Source organism: Neovison vison, chromosome 3, assembly GCF_020171115.1.
Source record: "Neovison vison isolate M4711 chromosome 3, ASM_NN_V1, whole genome shotgun sequence".
NCBI classification, from domain to species: Eukaryota; Metazoa; Chordata; class Mammalia; order Carnivora; family Mustelidae; genus Neogale; species Neogale vison.
Genome location: NC_058093.1, coordinates 15,149,770 through 15,169,726, shown reverse-complemented (window position 1 = coordinate 15,169,726; position 19,957 = coordinate 15,149,770). Strand labels below are relative to the sequence as shown.

The 19,957-nt window shown below is 35.5% G+C and overlaps 1 protein-coding gene across 34 annotated transcripts in view; it reads right to left on the bottom strand.

Annotated features, from left to right (window-relative positions):
* ABI2 (abl interactor 2) overlaps window positions 1-19,957 on the bottom strand; it is a 119,291-nt gene that overhangs the window by 42,989 nt on the left and 56,345 nt on the right. For 19 of the 34 annotated variants that reach the window (XM_044241388.1, XM_044241391.1, XM_044241382.1 and 16 more), the window contains exons 2-3: window positions 13,640-13,807; window positions 3,079-3,255 (exon numbers count right to left, since the gene is read on the bottom strand). In XM_044241388.1, coding sequence (XP_044097323.1) covers window positions 3,079-3,255; window positions 13,640-13,807 — 345 coding nt within the window. Of the gene's footprint in view, window positions 1-1,637; window positions 1,656-3,078; window positions 3,256-13,639; window positions 13,808-19,957 lie in introns of all 34 variants that reach the window. The other 15 variants (XM_044241386.1, XM_044241380.1, XM_044241364.1 and 12 more) reach the window with 1 other exon arrangement.

Here is a 19,957-nt window from a genome sequence, read left to right as displayed (position 1 = left end):
CTCTTTTCACTGGGCAATTCTACCCAGATATTGCAGAAACACCTACATAAAGCCACAGTACTCAGGAGTGAAACCTTATGGTTGGTACAAACAGCAAAGACGTGAAGGAGTCTTATACAAGTGTGATATTTCCTTTCTTTCTAGGGGCTTCTCTCTTTTCCTACTCATTTTGATCTATCTCCTGCATGGAACAGATTCTGAATCCAGGAAGGTCAAGAAGGAATCATACTTAGGTTTGGAGGAAATGAGCATGGCAGAGTAGGATAAGCAAGCTGGTCTAAACTCAGAGGGGAAAAGAACTGGTCCATTTCTGTGTTTTTCCTTCAGGTAATCTTTCTGTGCACTTTTATCACTTTGGAAAAAAACACATCAATAGCTAAAATTTAAATACAATATTTATAGGAAAAGAGCTAAGGTAGTCACACACTGCTTTGGGTTAGTTCTTTGTATATAATGCGGAAGGAGTACCCTCACAAAGTCCGCATGCCCCACTCACCGAGACTAAGGGCTTGGACCCAACATTCTACTCAGTAACACAAGAAGTTTATTTGCTTGACTCCTCTAGTCTCATCTCTCAACCAGGATCTGTTAAAATGTCTGTGGCTATGGTTGGTATTAGTAGCTAATGATTCAGATCCAGTTATCATCTTGTTATCACTTTCTATACTGAAGACAAGGCAAATAACAGGGTTTTGAAAGAAAATGTGTTTGAAAAGAAGTTATAAAGTTTAGCTAAGAAAATAAGAACAAAAAGGAAATACATGCTACGTTTGATGAAAATAATTTAAGTAACATTCTATTTAAATGCTTCTTGAATACACTTGAATGTCTTTTACCATTAATTCTCCAAAATACTAAAATGTGAAAAAACAAGCAACCCCTAATGTGTTACTAAAATAAATATTTCTAATTTTTAATGTGTATTTTTTAAACACTCATGAACTTTTGATGTTTTGATATAATTAATACTCAGCTAGTAAAACTTTTAAAGTGAGTTTATATTGAAATATATATCTTATATAGCAATTTGAAAAAGAGAAACTAATTTTGCTTCTTGCAAAATACATGATACTGCAACTTAAAAAAAACCCATAACACTGAATATTTTCCACTTCTCAACTTCTTTACATTGACTAAGAGTCAAGAGATAATGACATACTGGCCACAAGGTGTATAGTAAAGCACACCATTTATAGAATAAAAAGGCTATTACACAGGGGGAGGGTTAAATAAAGCACATTAGTTGGCCCTCCAATCTGTAACATAGGTTCCACATTTACAAAAGTCCACCTAATTTTACTTATAATGACATTTTATGATAGGATAACATATTTTAGTTCCACAAAATATATTAACATTGCAAAATAAGCATTTATTCAAAAATATTTACTGAGCACCTAATGTCTGCATCAGGTACTATTTTAGGCACACAAGACCGGATGGTGAACAAAACAGACCAAAAAAAATCTGCCCTCACAGAACATGAAGACACACCACAAAGCTGCATGACAAAAATTTTTAAAAATTAAGAGGATTTGTTGATTTTAGAAGGCCAAGTGCCAAATATCTCTTCACTCCCCATATGTAATATTCTACATAAGAACAAAGAATGGAAATCCAGCCCTGGAATCTCTTACCTTAAATCTAAGCAACCACTTAATGCATAAATGGAGCAAATAAAAGAGGTAAGGAAAAAAAGCATTGAAAGGTTAGTTGGAACTTCAGGATGTGAAGAGAAAGGAAAAAAACAAAGAAAAAACAAGTTAAGCATTCAGCATTAAAAAATAATGTTTCAGTAGATCATAGAAAGAGTGGTCAAAGCAGAATGTGTATGAACAGGAGGGTTTTTTGATGAAATTATGTGACATTGTTTTATTCAAAACCTTTATTAAAGATTTCTTCAAATTCGTGACTCCTAAACACTGAAAGTCCAAATAATAAAAAAGAGTACAGAGTCCCAAAAGAATAACATTTTACTTGAATTAAGTGAGAACTGGAGTAGGAAGGAAATCATGTGTTTATTATGCAAGTGGACAAGCACAAATACGATGCTTTACATTCTAAGTGCCTATTGTGATCACGTTCTGGCATTACCCTAAGATTTTCTATCAGCAGTTATTAGCCTTGAATAAATCTCAAATTATAAAATTTTAAATATTTTATAAAATTAAATATCAAACTCCAAATAATGCTGATATCAAAATTCTAAGAAAAAGACTTTGTATGTTTTCTTTTACCTAAATCTACATTAAATTTACATTTAACCGATTTCTAGCCATAACAGTAGGGTATTTTTTCAGTTTCAATTTGCTTATGTAGACATAAATCAACTGTATAAACCATACAGTTTCACACGTATGTAAATATGTATTCAAAGTCACATTTGATAAGTCAATGCCTTTCAAATCACTGATTAAGATGAAAGCTTTAAGTACCTTAATACTTAGTGGAAGCTCCAAATAATTACTTAAGTATAAATACCAATTTAAATGAAATTTATATGCACCTCAGTTTTGATCATGGCACTATACAGCAGATACTCCAAAACATTTTAAAAAATAGCCAATATATATAATGGCTGCATATTCAAAAGCAGTGGAAATATTAATTTACATGTTACTTTCCTCGACACTATTCTCACCCAAAATATTTAGGTAAAATTATTTTAGAAAGATTCAAAGTACATGGTTGTTTATACATGTTCCTTCTGAACACTAATGCCAAAGCTTTGCTGATAAATGTCTGAGATAAGGTACTTTAAGAACATGCTGAGGAAATTTTTAATTAGTCATATTAAATCATTAAAAGATTAGAAAAATTATGCCATACTTATTTGCCTGATCTATATAACCGATTAAGTAAATGCAATTTATTTAAAGATGGCTATTTAAAACTTGAAAACACAGCACTAAGAAGAAGCAAGAAAGATGAAATAGTTATAGTAGTAAGGAATCTTCAGAACCACAACTGGGCCAAAACTTGGGCTTCTAAGAAAGAAAAGACAAAAGCTTAATTTTCTAAAGAGTTAGTTCCATTATGGGCTATTGTTTTTAAAAGGTTGACAAAAATTATACTTACCTTTACTCCATGTCCAATATCATCTAGAATTGTATAGTCAATAGGTTTTCTAATATAACGAACTGGCCGTTCAAGATTGGCCGGAGCAATAATTTTATGTGTCCTTGAAGTGTTTTTATTGGTAGTCAAAATACCGATCTCTCTTCTTGCAACTTTCTCTTTATGAATATCAACAGTCTGCAAAACATAATATAAACACAACACAAAAATGTATAGCTCTATTACTCAGAAAAATAAAAATATAAATCCTCAGAGATTTAACATCATTATTCATATACTTGAACTCCACTGCTAAATTTTGTCCTTTTTGGACCTACTGGCTTTCTCCATTCTTATGCTAAAGCAAGGGTCGCAAATCATGGCCAACAGACCCAATCTGGCCCACAAACTGTTTTTTTACAACCTGAAGTTTTTGTTTTGTTTGGCTTTAACAACTCAGGAGTAGTGTTTACATGTTTTAGTGGTTTTTAAAAGTCAGAAAAAGATAATGTCATAACATGAAAATTATACAGAATTCAAATTTCTGTTCCCATAAATAAAATTTATGGGAATAGAAATTTAGCTATTCTACTTGCATACATATTTAGCTATGTATGCAAGTAGAATAGCTATTCTACTTGCATACATATTTTCACAGTACAGAGGCAGAGATGAGAAGTTAAAGCAAAGACTGATGGCCTGCAAAGCCTAAAATATTTATTAGCTGGGCCTTGACAGAAAAAGTGTGCCAACCTTTGGGTTAAAGCATGCTAACTTTTCCCCAAACTCCATTAATATTTAAACTAACATAATGATTAAGAAAGCCCGAAGTATTAATTTGGTCACATTTTAAAATGACCTATTAATATAATTTCCATTGGTGTTCAAATGCTTTTTTATTTACCAAAAGAAGAGAGGCTTAAAATATACATACACTGTTAAGTCATCTTTTTACTAAAACAAAACACTTAAGTTTGCTTAGATTTTATCATGACAAATATTTATAAAATATTTCATCAATTCATCCTATTTATTAAATGTTCACATAGGATAAATGTGTTTTTTTACTTAGTCTTCTATTTGCTAATAGATGGTGACTTTCTGCACAAACACAGATAACTAATACACTTAAAGAGCAATTTTCAAACAGCAACCTGCTGTTTAGTGTAATTTAGTGAAATATGAAGAGCAATGATTTTAAATAAAAAAGAACATAAATACTAGACTGTATATACACATATTATTTTTTCCTGAAACATTTATTTATGTATATAACTATATATATAGATATATAGATATACAGATATACAGAATACATACAGAAATTGTGTATTGGATGCAGTGTAAAATATATTTTTTACAGTGCATTGCAGTCAAAAAAGTAGGAAAAAAACTCATTAAAATTGTTCATATCTCTCACACCACTCCTGGCTCAAGCAGCAATTAACAGACATTACTTCTTCCCTGGCCCTACTTCACTTTCCCCTCTCCTAAAATAGAACCCAGTAATAACATAGAAATGAAAGGATGATAACCATTATGACAGTATTAACTATCACTTTAAGAAATCTGAAAATGGGGGTGCCTGGGTGGCTCAGGAGGTTAAGCATCTGCCTTTGGCTCAGGTCATGATCTCAGGGTCCTGGGATGGAGTCCCACATTGGGCTCTCTGCTAGGTGGGGAGTCTGCTTCTCCCTTTCACTCTCCCTCTGTGCTCTCTCAAATGAACAAATAAAATCTTTAAAAAAAAAAAAAAGAAAGAAAGAAAGAAAAAAGGAAAAGAAAAAGACATCTTAAAGCAGGGCACCTGGGTAGCTCAGGAGGTTAAATGTCTGCCTTAGTCTCAGGTCATGATCCCAGGGTCCTGGGGTCGAGTCCCACATCGGAGTCCCTGCTCAGTGGAGAGCCTACTTTTTCCTTTGCCTGCCATTCCCCCGCTTGTGCTCTCTCTCTCTCTCTGACAAATAAATAAATAAAACTTAAAAAAAGAAAAGAAACCATAAGAATGCAAACCCAACTGTCCAGAGTCGAATTCTAAGTTAACTGCAAATTGAACCTTCAATTTCAAATTTTTGTGGTGAAAATATTAACAAATTTCTGGAGAATAAAAATGGGAAAGCAACTTTCCATATCTGCATTAATACACAATTACATTTTATACTAAGCACATATTTTTTAACTGTTTGAAAAAACTGAGACTTTTTTTAAAAAGCACTAAAAACATCTGATCATGCCTGGGGGGCCTAGAGGCACTTATATACTACTTCTGTGTTCACTTTATATACACACAAATACACAGCCCAAACCCACAGATCACTACACTAAGGATAAAACAAAAACCAATATAGCAAAGGAAAAGATCTCAGAACTATAAACCTAATCTGGGCTCTTCCAGCTTCCTGGGAGGGAAGGCAAAGTGCAAACAATGAGTTTCAAGAAAATACATCCGGGGCGCCTGGGTGGCTCAGTGGGTTAATCCTCTGCTTTCGGCTCAGGTTATGATCTTGGGGTCCTGGGATCGAGCCCCGCATCGGGCTCTCTGCTGGCGGGGGGCCTGCTTCCTCCTCTCTGCCTGTGTCTCTGCCTACTTGTGATTTCTGTCTGTCAAATAAATAAAATCTTAAAAAAAAAGAAAAAAGAAAAAAAAAATACATCCCTTCATCAGGAAGGATAATTTTCCCAGCACTAAACTTGAAAAAGAATTGGTTGGAGGAATTTTGAAGAGAAAAATGTTGCTTCTTATATTAATTCTAAGTAAAAACGGAAGGCATGTTTAAAACATAATTCTTGACAGCATACATTTCCACAGAAAATTAAAAGAATTGAGTTTGGTTATAAAATATTCCTTGCTGTCTACTCTAAAATAATTCCTACATCTTAGAAAATGAGAGCAGCTTCTCAACAGTGATACTCTTAACATTTTGATCATTTTGTTGTTGTGGGAGGCTGTCCTGAGCACTGCGTGATGTGAACACGTATCCCAGCAGACCTGCAGCACTCCCCGGAACCAAGCTCTGAGAACCAAAACTGTCTGACATTGCCAAATGTCCCCGTGGGGGAAAAACTCCCTGCTCGAGAACCAGTGATGTATAGGAAAGACAAATTCACTTGTCCTTACATTATGCCCTCTCAAATGTCAATTGTTTCCAAACTTGTTACAAGAGCGGACTTAAGAGATTAATGTCTCTAGTGTCTGGCTACGTACAGATACTCGGTTTCATTCGCTTTTTAAAAACATCTACATAATAAAAATCATAAATGGTTAAGATAACCAAAGAGCATAATTTGTATTCTTGCCATCTTACTACCACACTAGGCTGACCTGTAGGAGTTCTTGTGAACAAAATCAAATATATATTCAGAAAATAGCTATGGTTTTATTTGGAGTCTGAATAACAGAGACAACAAATCTAATCCATAAGGAAGGAGGAGAAAGTTTGGTCCATAACATTCTGAAATTTTCAGGAATCACCTACTTCAAATTTTTCAAAGCCTTCTCTTGGGGAAAATCATATTCAAATTAGAGTAACAGAATGAAAACTCCTCTCTCTATATATACCTACCATCCAGCTTCAGCACTCATCAACTCACAGCCAACTGCAAGTATTAAAAGAATTTGGGGGGACACCTGGGTGGCTCAGTGGGTTGGGCCTCTGCCTTCGACTCGAGTCATGGTCTCAGGGTCCTGGGATCGAGCCCCGCATCGGGCTCTCTGCTCAGCAGGCGGCCTGCTTCCTCCTCTCTCTCTCTCTCTCTGCCTGCCTCTCTGCCTCATTGTGTTCTCTCTGTCTCTCTCTCTCTGTTAAATAAATAAATAAAATTTAAAAAAAAAAAAAAATTTTTGTAAAGCTCCTATGATGTTTTTAATTAAAAATATGGCTTCTCTGTTTTTCCTAAATCAAACTCATAGCTTTCACTAATCACCACTGCATTTGCCTTCATAATATTCTTTGACATTACTAAACTAGAATGCATTAAAGTTAAATTTTGGAAGAATTTTAATAGTAAGAAAAAGGTATTCCAAATTTGTCCTGGATTTCTGAAATAACTAGCTACATGACAATAAATTTATTCTTACTTTAGTAGAGATCTCAGTAACAGCTCTTACATGTGGCAAGTAAAATATGGGTTTAACACACAAAGATGACCAAAACTAATGCAAGTACACTTCTAATAAACACTATTGTTTTTTGCTACCTGTTAACCAAAAACACACCAAGTAATATCACTGCAACTGTGTGGACTATTCTTACTGAAAGATCCTTATTAATGTGTGTCTCTATCCTACTCATTCCAACTGCCGGGTCTGATTTCACATGCTGCGGGCCTCCCCATGGCATCTCAGCTCTGCAGTGCTAAACCCAAGGCCTCGAAAACACCTCTTATCACCTTGAGATAGTCATACTGGCTCCCAGCTCCCTTGGAAGCCTGAGACCCATTCTCACATCTCCGTCATGGATCCAAACACATACAGGCCACAACAGGTATCGAGACGGTATTCTATCAAGTACTTTGTTTTAGGATTATCCATGCACTGTTGTGTCCCATTAACACAGATAATTGAGAGGTGACTGTACTGCACAAGTACCTCAGACCACAGACCGTCAGTGTAGGAAAATATCTGCAAACACCTACAGTGGATTAACTCAACTAAGTTGAGTGTTTTCAAATGTTTCCATTTCTTATTAGTAAGTTACTGTTTCAAATAAGTATTTAATTATTTAAATGACAAATATGCTTTAAATTATTCATGTCCCATAAAACAAATTAGTTACTACTAAATGATAATTTTCAGTTATTCATTTTTTAATAAAATGATATAAACTATATATATAAGAAGTTAATTTAAGGGGTGCCTGGGTGGCTCAGTGGGTTAAAGCCTCTGCCTTCAGCCTGGGTCATGATCCCAGGGTCCTGGGATTGAGCCCCGCATCGGGTTCTCTGCTCAGCAGCGAGCCTGCTTCCTCCTCTCTCCCTGCCTGCCTCTCTGCCTACTTGTGATCTCTGTATATCTGCCAAATAAATAAATAAAATCTTTTAAAAAAAAGAAGTTAATTTAAGAACTGTATAAATCCTATTTTTATGCATAATTACATATTGATAAACTTTAGTATAATTTCCTTAATTTAAAATTGAATTTTGGGGGTGCCTGGGTGGCTCAGTCAGTTAAGTATCTGCCTTCAGCTCAGGTCCTGGGATCGAGCCCCACACTGGGCTCTCTCAGTGGGGAGCCTGCTTCCCCCTCTCTCTCTCTCTCTCTACCTACCTGTGATCTCTGTCAAATAGATAAAATCTTTTTAAAAAATAAAAACAAAAATAATAAAAGTAAAAGTAAAAAAAAAAATCTTTAAAAAAAAATCTGCCATTCCTGGGGCAGCTGGCTGGCTCACTCAGTGGAGCATGATCTCAGGATTCTAAGTGCGACCCCCACAATGAGTGTAAGAGATTACTTAAAAATTAAAATAATAATAAAAATAATAAAATTTCCATCCTTTAAATACCTAAGGTAGTCCACATCAAGAACCTATCCTAATACTTCTGATGGTGAGTGTGGTATAAATTAGTATACTACTTAATGCTATATTATCCATTTACTACAAAAAAGTCTGACACTAAATAGTTGTATTCTATCCTGTTTGATATTTAGAGAAGGAGTTATTACTCTGTTGTGTTGAAAACAACACAACTATGTATGTTCCTAACACATCTTCAGGACACATAATTGGTAAGAGTCAATGGAATTCCCATCCTCAGATTCTAATTCAGAATAATTTAGAAAATAATTGTTACATCAGAGTAACAGAAGGTTGAGGTCAGAGGGGCACAGATTGAGGTACACAGCAAAGTCGGCAGAACAGAAAGAAAAAAAATTCATTTGTGAGAATCTCAAAAGAAAAAAGAATTCAAAACGGAAGATAGCTCAGAAATCATCTAATCAGTCCTACCATTTTACAGATGAGAGAACTGAAGTTCAAGTTGGTCAAATGTCAGGCAAGTCAGCAGAAGAACCAAAATAAAACCTCGATCCCTGACCCTCCCCATTCCCAAAGCTCTGGAAAAAAGAGCTAAAGCACAGAAGGCTAAAAAGTGAGAAAGTTCTTACCCAGGAGACAGGAAAAAGATTCTAATAAGGAAAGAAATCAAATACCTCAGAGATCTGTTATCTCCTAGTTGTCAACCAGCCTACCAAGACAACCCTTACAGAATAACTCCTGACACTACAATCAATCCAATAAACATGTAATCTTGTCTTTGACTTGACTGAACCTCCTTTTCTTTGCTTCTCTCCAAATCTACTCTCCAAATTCTCAAAACCTAATATGTTTGCTCAAATTAAAAAAAAAAAATCTAGTCTCAAGATATTGTAAGAATTTCCTGGCTCCCTCTAAAAACATAATATTTTTAATAAAGCATAAGAATAATAAAAAATGTAAGTATCAAACATTTGGGGGAAAAATAGTATTTTAGAACAAGGGCTTGCAAGCTACAGCTTACATGCCAAATCTGCCCTGACTGCTTTTACATCACCAGCTAAAATAGTTTTTTACATTTTTAAATAGTTGTTTAAAAACACACACACAGGGCGCCTGCGTGGTACAGTTGTTAAACAGCTGCCTTCAGCTCAGGTCATGACCCCAGGGTCCTGGGATCGAGCCCTGCATCAGGCTACCTGCTTGGCAGGAGGCCTGCTTCTCCCTCTCCCACTCCCCATCCTTGTGTTCCCACTCTCGCAGTCTTGGTCAAATAAATAAATAAAATCTTTTAAAAAAAATACACACAAAGAGAATATGAGACTGATACCACATATTTGGCCCACAAAACCTAAAATATTGACTATCTGGCACTTCACAGAAAAGCTTGCCAATCCTTGTACTTAGAGTATTTACTGAGTATTTGCTTTATAAACAGAAAACGTTTTCTCATACTATAAAATAATTTTTCAGTTCAAATTCATTTGACTTTTTAAAAAAGATTTTATTTATTTATTTGACCGAGAGAGAGAAAGATCACAAGTAGGCAGAAAGAAAGGGGGGAAGCAGGCTCCCCGCTAAGCAGAGAGCCAGGCACAGAGCTTGATCCCAGGACCCTGTGATGATGACCTAAGCAGAAGGCAGAGGCTTAACCCACTGAGCCACCCAGGCGCCCCTCATTTAACTTTTAAAACAAAGGACTCTACCTGTACATTAAACATAGCTGAAAAATATTTCAATCCTTAAAGCAAATAATAAAAAATATATAATTTTTAAAAATTTACTGATTTCGGGCGCCTGGGTGGCTCAGTGGGTTAAGCCGCTGCCTTCGGCTCAGGTCATGATCTCAGGGTCCTGGGATCGAGTCCCACATCGGGCTCTCTGCTCAGCAGGGGGCCTGCTTCCCTTCCTCTCTATCTGCCTGCTTCTCTGCCTACTTGTGATTTCTCTCTGTCAAATAAATAAATAAAATCTTTAAAAAAAAAAATTTACTGATTTCTTAGATATAGCCTCCATCACCCCTTTTCTCTTATTCAACCTCTCACTCAACATACTATTTTGTATAAACCTAACAGGTGTCGGACAGCTGCAGATAACCTCACCCGTCCAGGGACTGTTCAACTCCAAATGAAGATGATTCAAAACAAATAAAAATATAAATAAATAAACAATTGTAAAAAAGAAGATTCAACATATTCAGGGCTCTGACTCAGGCCCCTGTTATTTCTGATCTTCTAAATCTCTATCCACTTATCTTTCCAATTTTTCACTTATTCCATTAAAATATTTTAAAAGACCATACTAATTAGACCTACTAATTATATGTATATTTATGTGCTACTCAAAAATAAAAATGTCCTCATTAATGAATACATAATAATTACAACTTAAGGTAGACTTACTCACCTTTCTCCTCAAGACTGCTACTTTCTCTACCAAAGTAGTACAGAATTATCAAAAAACAGATGATTATTGGGGAGCCTGGACGGCTCAGTCAGGAGAACATCCGACTCTTGACCTCTGGGTCATGAGTTGGATCATGCCACACACTGCATATGGAGATTACATAAAAAAATAGATGATTATCTTTCACTGTCATTTGCTTACTGTCTACTACCTTCACAATCACTCCTATTTTCTCTTACAAACTAATAACAAGCTGTTCATCCTCTTTAGGAACTCTAATATATTAATTTTTCTTCTGTATTCACACTTTTCTTCTTTCTTTTTTAGGTCCTTTGCTAAGACTTCAAACACACAAAAATTTTAAGACTTTCAAACTTCAAAATTCTCTATCAGATTAGCCATTTGTCAACATTCCTCTTATAGAAATCTAAGTTCATCTATTTCATCATTATTGTTTCCTCCAAGGGGTCTCTTCAGAATAAAATGTACATCTCATTCATTAAAACTCACCAATTCAAAAAAAAACAAAACAACAAAAACAAAAACCTCATCAATTCTTTTGGGGTTTTGTTTTTTACTTGAAGACACACCGCAATACAACAAGCAGCAAATTAAACAGTTTACAGAAGTTTATATGTGGGTGGCATCTGGGTGGCTCAGTCAATTAAACCTCTAACTCTTGATCTCAGCTCAGGTCTTGATCAGGTTCATGAGTTCAAAGCCCTGCACTGAGATCCACACTGGGCAAGGAGCCTACTTAAAAAAGGAAAAAGTTTAGGGGCACCTGGGTGACTCAGGCTGTTAAGCATCTGCCTTCAGCTTTAGGATCCTGGGATTGAGCCCCACATCAGGCTCTCTGCTCAGCCGGGAGTCTGCTTCTCCCTCTGACCCCACTCCCATGCTCTCTCTCCCTCTCTCCTCTCAAATAAATAAAATCTTTAAAAAAAAAGAAAAGTGTTTAGGGGTTCCTGGGTGGCTCAGTGGGTTAAGTGGCTGCCTTTGGCTCAGGTCATGATCCCAAGGGCCTGGAATCAAGCACCCCATCTGGTTCCTTGCTCAGCCGGGAGCCTGCTTCTCTCTCTGCCTGGCACTACTCCTGCTTATGCTCTCTCGCTCTCTGTCAAATAAATAAAATCTAAAATAAATAAATAAAATCTTAAAAAAATAAATAAATAAAAGGTTATACGGAATATAAAAAAAATGTTACAGTAGTAAATTCATATTTAAGATTAAATTTAGTATTAAATAACAACTAATCCCTCTAAATTAGTCTGATGGAACTTTCAAGTAACAGAAATAATATGAGTACTCCTGTATCTGATTTGATTTTCTGGACTGTATTTTATTTAATTATACAAGTTATGTTTCAGACTTTGAAAAATTATTAGTCCATTTCAGAAGAGTCCTGAACTCTTAAGATGAACAAAAAGAAAATATAATGTCCTTTTTTATAAAGGACATCTTAAAACTTGTTATTCCAGAAGAGTTCTAATCATTTAGTTATAAAAGAGTATCAAATACTACACCAACGGACGCCTGGGTGGCTCAGTCAGTTAAGCCTCTGCCCTCAGCTCAGGTCATGATCCCAGGGTCCTGGGATAGAGTCCCCACATGTGGCTCTTTGCAGCAGGAAGCCTGCTTCTCCCTCTGCCTACCACTCCCCCTGTTTGTACTCTCTCTCTGTGACAAATAAAAAAATAAGTAATCTTCAAAAAAAATGAATACTACATCAAGTCACTCAAAGGACAGTGCTGAACTAGGAAAGTTCCAAAGATCTCATCAAAGAGAAGCAGGCAGATCAAAACCTTTATCTTTTTAATGTTTTTTTAAAATTCATTTTGCAATTATAAACTCACTTCTCAGTGAAGTATTTAAATGGCTCCAAAATACTAAAATGGATATGAAAGTAATGACACATACATGCAACATTATGCAGCCATTGAACATGTTTATGAAGAGCTCATAACGTCATGGGAGGATGTCTGTTACCACAGTAAGTTAAAAGGGTAAAATCCAAAATTCTATACATAATACAATCACACCTACATTTTAAAAACTATTTATAAGAAAAAAGTATTGGAACAAAGTAAAGCAAAGTAGTAAAGGTGAAAAGTTTGAACAGTAGAAAAAGGTGGTTTTTTCCCATTTTATTGTTTCTATATATTATGAGAATAGATTTTAAAATGGAAAAAGTAGAATATTAATTTTTTTAAGTTTTATATAAGGATAATTTCATAAGTTCACTTAGGTTAATATGTCCATTATGTAGGTATGGTACCATCCTGGTAAACAAAAATCCTACCAGGAGTATATGTGCTGCCGAAGCGAGCACAAAAATCCTACCAAGAGAAAAAAAAAAATTAAAGAAATGACAAGGCTATCATGTTAATATCTTTTAAGAAAGATAAAGAAACATGAAATCTGGTAAAAGTTGGAAGAAACCAGACACATTTTTACCTCAACGCTGATTATTTTCCTATGACTATTGAATTTTAATAGAAACCATTAAAATCTTCTTCCCTGTCAAAATCACAGAGAAGATAATCACTCAACAAAAAGAACAAAAAACAACCTGATACTGAATTTGTATTTTCCAAATCATATGTGTGAGTAAATCACATAGTAAAGGCTGCCAGCATGACACAGATAGCTTATGTTTAACAAGTGTTCCTCATAGGCAAAATAGGAAAACAGTGTTGTCTCACTTGCGAAATATGATTGATTGAAGATTCCATCCTTCGCAGCTGGGATGCCTGAATATCCAGCATCTGTAGGACATTGTTGGCCAAGGTATTTATCAGATAGGCAACACTTGCTAAGGACTGGGTGGTGTAGGCTTTGGTTTCTTCTAGAGCTCGCTGCTTATCTGCTGACTAAGGGGGAGAAAAAAAGATCATTAATTTAAAGATAATCCACTCTATCAATCTACTCTACAAAAATACTCATCAAAACCATTGTTTCCAAATCTATACACCCTAGTTAAAAAGGTTCTGAATGTTGATTATCATTATCATGTAAACCCAACAAGTACTGAATGAGTTGACTTAACATTTTCATGTTGAATATGTACCTCTTTGTATAGATGCAAATAAAATCCTATACTCATTATTTTAAAAATGAGATCCACTGGATATTTTGAGCAATGGCAGCAGTATATAGCTTCTCAAGATAACTGTTTGGAAAGGTAGCACTGATTTGAATATATAAATTCTGGCATCCATTTTCCTACTTTTAATTTGTTCTTTCCTTCCCCTCTAAATATGAAATGTGTCTATAATGTAATATCTCACTAAGGTAATAATAATGACAAAACAATTATGATAATGAAAAGTAAAAATAACAAAGTAAACAAAAATGGGTAAAATGCTGTAAATAATGAGAAATTAAAATAAAAATAATTAAAGGGGCACCAGGTTGGCTCAATCAGTTGTGCGTCCTACTCTTGATTTTGGCTTGGATCATGGTCTCAGGGTCATGGGGTCAAGCCCCACATTGGGCACCATACTCAGTGCACAGTCTACTTGAGATCCTCTCTCTCCCCACCTCAACCCTCTTCTCCAATGCTAATAAAATAAATCATTTTTTAAAAATAAAATAATCAAAGAAATCTTTCTTCTCAAGCATTTTAAGTGTCACAACTCTGTAAGACATAAATTGCTAAGTATCAAAACAGAGTGCACGGTAAAAAGCGGTTAATTCATCATTTCCAAGGTCCCAAGGCAAAACAATGGTAAAGATATATATTCTATGCTGCTAAATGCAGGACACCATCTTATTGTCCTAGTTCTGGATAAATACTGTGGTTCAGTAAAAAGCACACAAGCCTCTGAACCAGAAATCTTATTATTTTCATGTAGGCTCTACTATTTACTACAACATATCAACTTGGACAAGAGTAACAGTTTCTCAATTTCCTCAGTTACAAAGCAGAAAAAATAAACCTCCATATCAACCATTCTAAGTAGTGTGAACACCAAATAAGATAATGAATCTAAAACCACTTTCTAAAACTACAAATTCTTCTATGTAACAACTGTCATTATTTCTTTGAGTGGTCATTAACTGCTCGAAGTCTACCATGTTCCACTCTTCTCTCCTATACAATAAAGGAATCAAAATTAACAACCCCATATATGTTTTTCCAGGGACAGCAAAATTCTTTTGAAGTAGCAGCAGTCAACAAAATAATCAAATGATACCCAGTTTAACGTGCAAAGAGTTAAGGATAACTATATTAGCTTTTTTTCTTTTCTATTCTTTTCTAATCCTTAGTAATTTCACTCTCTTCAATACTTGAATTAACAACAGAGTTGAAGCCAAATTTGGCTGAAGATAAATACTTCTTAGAAAACACTATAAAGACTTCTAGATTCTGATTGTGCATTTAAGGATCTTAGAAGTCACCATTCCATCCTAACAAGTGAAAGCTCAACACAACAAAAAAATCAAAGACTTTTCTTGAATTCATAGTAAAAGCAGCAAGTCATTACTACTTTTCAGATATTACTCTAAATCAGAGTATTCACTATAGAGAATAATTCAGAACTGAAACAATTTATTTGACAATATACTTCTTCAAAGGATCAAGAGGACAGATATTTGGGTAGATATAATTATTTCCAATGCACCCTTTTTTATATCCATGGTATCTGAGATTTTCTGAAAAGCAAATATTACCACTTCATGCTCCACTTTTGCTCCTAGCCTATGTGTGAAATCATGGAGCTGATTGATCTGCATCAAAGATATGAAAGACTCTTTTTAAATAGGCCTTGTGTGTATCTACTTTTCTTTGGAAGATTGAGGACACTGAAATGTAAAATGTATGAAGAAAACCTAAATAGAGATGCTGTTTGTGGCTGACATAACACTGATAAAATCAACATAAAATATGTATTCAGGGCATCATTGAAGTAACACAAAGGAACACTCTGAATTTTATAAACATATTGCTCTAAATATATCAATCTTTAGGAAAAAAGTTGGCAATCCATTAAAATCCTGATGTATCTTCCTAATGGCAATTATGTCACAAAGTCATGAATATATAGAAGTCATGAATATCAGCTGATGAGATTGAAACAAACAAACAAAAAACTTCAGATATCAAAGTATAGCAACTCTTTCCTAAAAGGGTATACATTTATTTTACATCCACATTTACTAAATAATTCACCTCAGTGTAGAAAACCAAAGAAAGCACAACTCTCTAGTCATTATAGGAGAAGAACAAGAATGTTTCTTGATTGCTTATAATCTGTCTTTTGACCAGGGAGCACATAGTGGATTCTGAAGTGCTTTATTAGGACTATGTGTGGACTTATTATATTTTATTTAATAAAACTATACAGTTTCTAATGTATTAAAAGAAAAAAAATATTCCTGGAACCCTTGAGAGGAGAGGACACAGATGATATGATCACTATAGAAATCCAAAAGAACTGAGAAAAAACCTCCTGGACCTAATAAGAGATTACAATAAGATGGCAGGATACAAGATTAACAGACAAAAGTCAATTGCTTTCCAGCAGTGAACAAGTGGAATTTGACATTAAAAACACAATATAATTTATATTAATAATCAAAAATATAAAACATGTAAGTATATATCTAATAAAATATGTGCAAGACTGGGGCACCTTGGGGCGCCTGGGTGGCTCAGTTGGTTAAGCAACTGCCTTCGGCTTGGGTCATGATCCCAGAGTCCCTGGATCGAGTCCCATGTCAGGCTCCCAGCCTGATACTCCCAGGGAGTATGCTTCTCCCTCTGAACTCTCCCTCTCATGCATGCACGCTCTCTTTCTCTCAAATAAATAAATAAAATCTTAAAAAAAAAAAAAAAAAGACTGGGGCACCTGGGTAGCTCAATTAGTTGTTTGCCTTTGGCTTGGGTCATGGTCCCAGGGTCCTAGGATTGAGGCCCATGCTGGGCTCCTTGTTCAGCAGGGAGTCTGCTCCTGCCTCTCCCTCTCCACCCCACCCCTCATCATGCTCTTGCGTGCTCGCTCTCTCAATAAATAAAATCTTCAGAAAAAAAATTTTTTAAATATGTGCAAGATCTATATGAGGAACACGGCAAAACTCTGATGAACAGAATCACAGAACTCAGTAAATGGAAAAACAGTCTAGGTATGGGTTGGAAGACTGAATATTGTCAAGCTGTCCATTCTTCCCAAACTGAAATATAGAGTCAATGTGATCCCAACCAAAATACCAGCAAATTATTTTATGTTTATCAACAAACTGATTCTAAAATGTATAAGGGGAGGCAAAAGACAGAATAGGCAATACAATATTAGAGAACAACAAAGTTGGAAGACGAACACTACTCAAGTTCAAGATTTACTCTATAGCTATAGTATTCAAGACAGTATGTTACTGGTGAAAGAATGGACAAAAAAGTTCCACGGAACAAAACAGAGAGCCAAGAAATAGACCCACAGAAATATAGCCAATTGATCTTTAACAAAGGAACAAAGGCAATACAATAGAGCAAAGAGAGTTTTTTCAACAAATTGTGCTGGACATCTAAATACCAAAAAAAAAGAAAAAAAAAAAAGGAAGAAAGAAAGAAAGAAAAGACTCTAGATACAGAGTTTATACTCTTCACAAAAACTAACTCAAAATGGATTACAGACATAAAAGTAAACTGCAAAATTATGAAACTCCTAGAACACAACAAAGGAGAAACTCCTAGAATGTAACACCCATATCTGGGTGACCTTGGGTATGGCAATAACTTTTTAGATACAAAATCAAAGCCATGATCCATGAAAGAAATAATTCATAAGCTAGATTTCATTAAAATTAAGAACTTCTACTCTACAAAAGACAATGTGAAGAGAAATATTCAAGAGAAATAAGGCAAGCCACAGACTGGAAGAAAATATCTACAGAAGACACATCTGACAAAGTACTGTTACCCAAAAACATAAACAACTCTTAAAAATCAACAACAGGAAAAAAATTTCATTAAAATATGAGCCAAAGACATTCACAAACACCTCATCATAGAAGATATACAGACCGCAAATAAGCACATGAAAAGATGCTGCACGTCATATGCCAATAGGGAATGCAAAATTGGTACAGCCACTTTGGAAGACAGTTGGTGGTTTCCTACAGAACTAAAGATACTCTTACCAGATGATCCAGTAATCCAGCTCCTTGGTATTTACCCAAACGAGATGGAAACTTCTGGGTACACAAAACCTATACACGAATATTTACAGTAGCTTTATTCATAACAGCCAAAACTTGGACACAATCCGAGTCTGTCCTTCAGTAGATTAAATGAGTAAAAACTGTGATATATCATACAATGGAAAACTACTCAAGAATTAAAAAGAAATGACTTATCAAGCCATGAAAAGACATAGAGGAACCGTACATGCATATTACTAAATGAAAAAAGATGAATCTGGGGATGCCTGGTGGCTCAGTTGGTTAAGTGACTCAGGTCATGATTCCAGGGTCCTGGGATTGAGTCCCACATCAGGCTCCTTGCTCCGCAGGGAGCCTGCTTCTCCCTCTGCCTTACTTGCCATTCTGTCTGCCTGTACTCTCTCCATCTCTCTAACAAATAAATAAATAAAATCTTAAAAAAAAAAAAGATGAATCTGAACAGGCTACACACTGTATGAGTCCAATAATATGACATTCTAGGAAAGGCAAGACTATGAAGATAGTACAAGATCAGTGGTCTTCAGCAGCTGGTGAGGGGAGGGATGAACAGGTGGAACACAAGAAATTTTTAGAGCAGTGAAAATACTCAGTATGATACCATAATGGATACGTGTCATTATATATTTGTCAAAATCCACAAAACATAAAACACAAGTGAACCTTAAAGTAAAGTATGGACTTTGGGTAATAATGATGTGTCAGCATAGGTTCAACTGAAACAAATGTACCAATCTGGTGAGAGAGGGTGGTACTGAAATCTCTGTAGCTTCCTCTCAATTTTGCTGTGGATCTAAAACTTCTCTAAAAAAAATAGTATTTTAAAAATATATATTTTATTTATTTATTTGACAGGGAGAGATTACAAGTAGGCAGAGAGGCAGGCAGAGAGAGGAAGGGAAGCAGGCTCCCTGCGGAGCAGAGAGTCCGATGCAGGACTCGATCCCAGAACCCTGGGATCATGACCTGAGCCAAAGGCAGAGGCTTTAACCCACTGAGCCACCCAGGTGTCCCTAAAAAAATAGTCTTAAAAGCAAACATACAAACATACATTCCAGGTTTCTGTTATCAGCTACTTTCAAGACAGGCATATCTATGTCAAATTTCACAAATGTTGATGCAAACAAAAGATGTATAAATTGAAACAGATGCTTAACTATAGAGAATGAACTGATGCCTACCTCGTGGAGGCGGGCTGGGGGATGGTGAAATAGGCGAGGGGAATTAAGAGTGCACTTACAATGAGCACTGAGCAATGTAGAGACAGAACTGCTGAATCTCTACACAGCCCACCTGAAACTAATAGAACACTACATGTTAACTATACTAGAAATAAATTTAAAACTTATTATTTTTTAAAGATTTTATTTATTTATTTGAGAGAGAGAGAGAAAGAAAGCATGAGAGGAGAGGGGTCAGCGGGAGAAGCAGACTCTCTGCCAATCAGGGAGCCCAATGTGGGACTCAATCCCAGGAACCCAGGATCACGACCTGAGCCAAAGACAGTTGCTTAACCAACTGAGCCACCCAGGCACCCCTAAAACTTATTTTTTATGATTTTATTTATTTGAGAGAGAGCAAGCAAGCAAGCACAGGAGCAGAGGGAGGGGGAAGAGGGAGAGGGAGAGAGAGAAGCACACTCCCTGCTGAGTATGGAGCTGGACACAGGGCTTGATTCCAGGACCCTGAGATCATGACCTGAGCTGAAATTAGATGCTTAACTAAATGAGCCACCCAGGAGCCCCTAAAATTAAAAATAAAATTTATTTAAAGATGTAAAGATTATACTGTCATTAAACTTACAATATTTACTTAAAATTAGAATTATGCTTATAAATTAC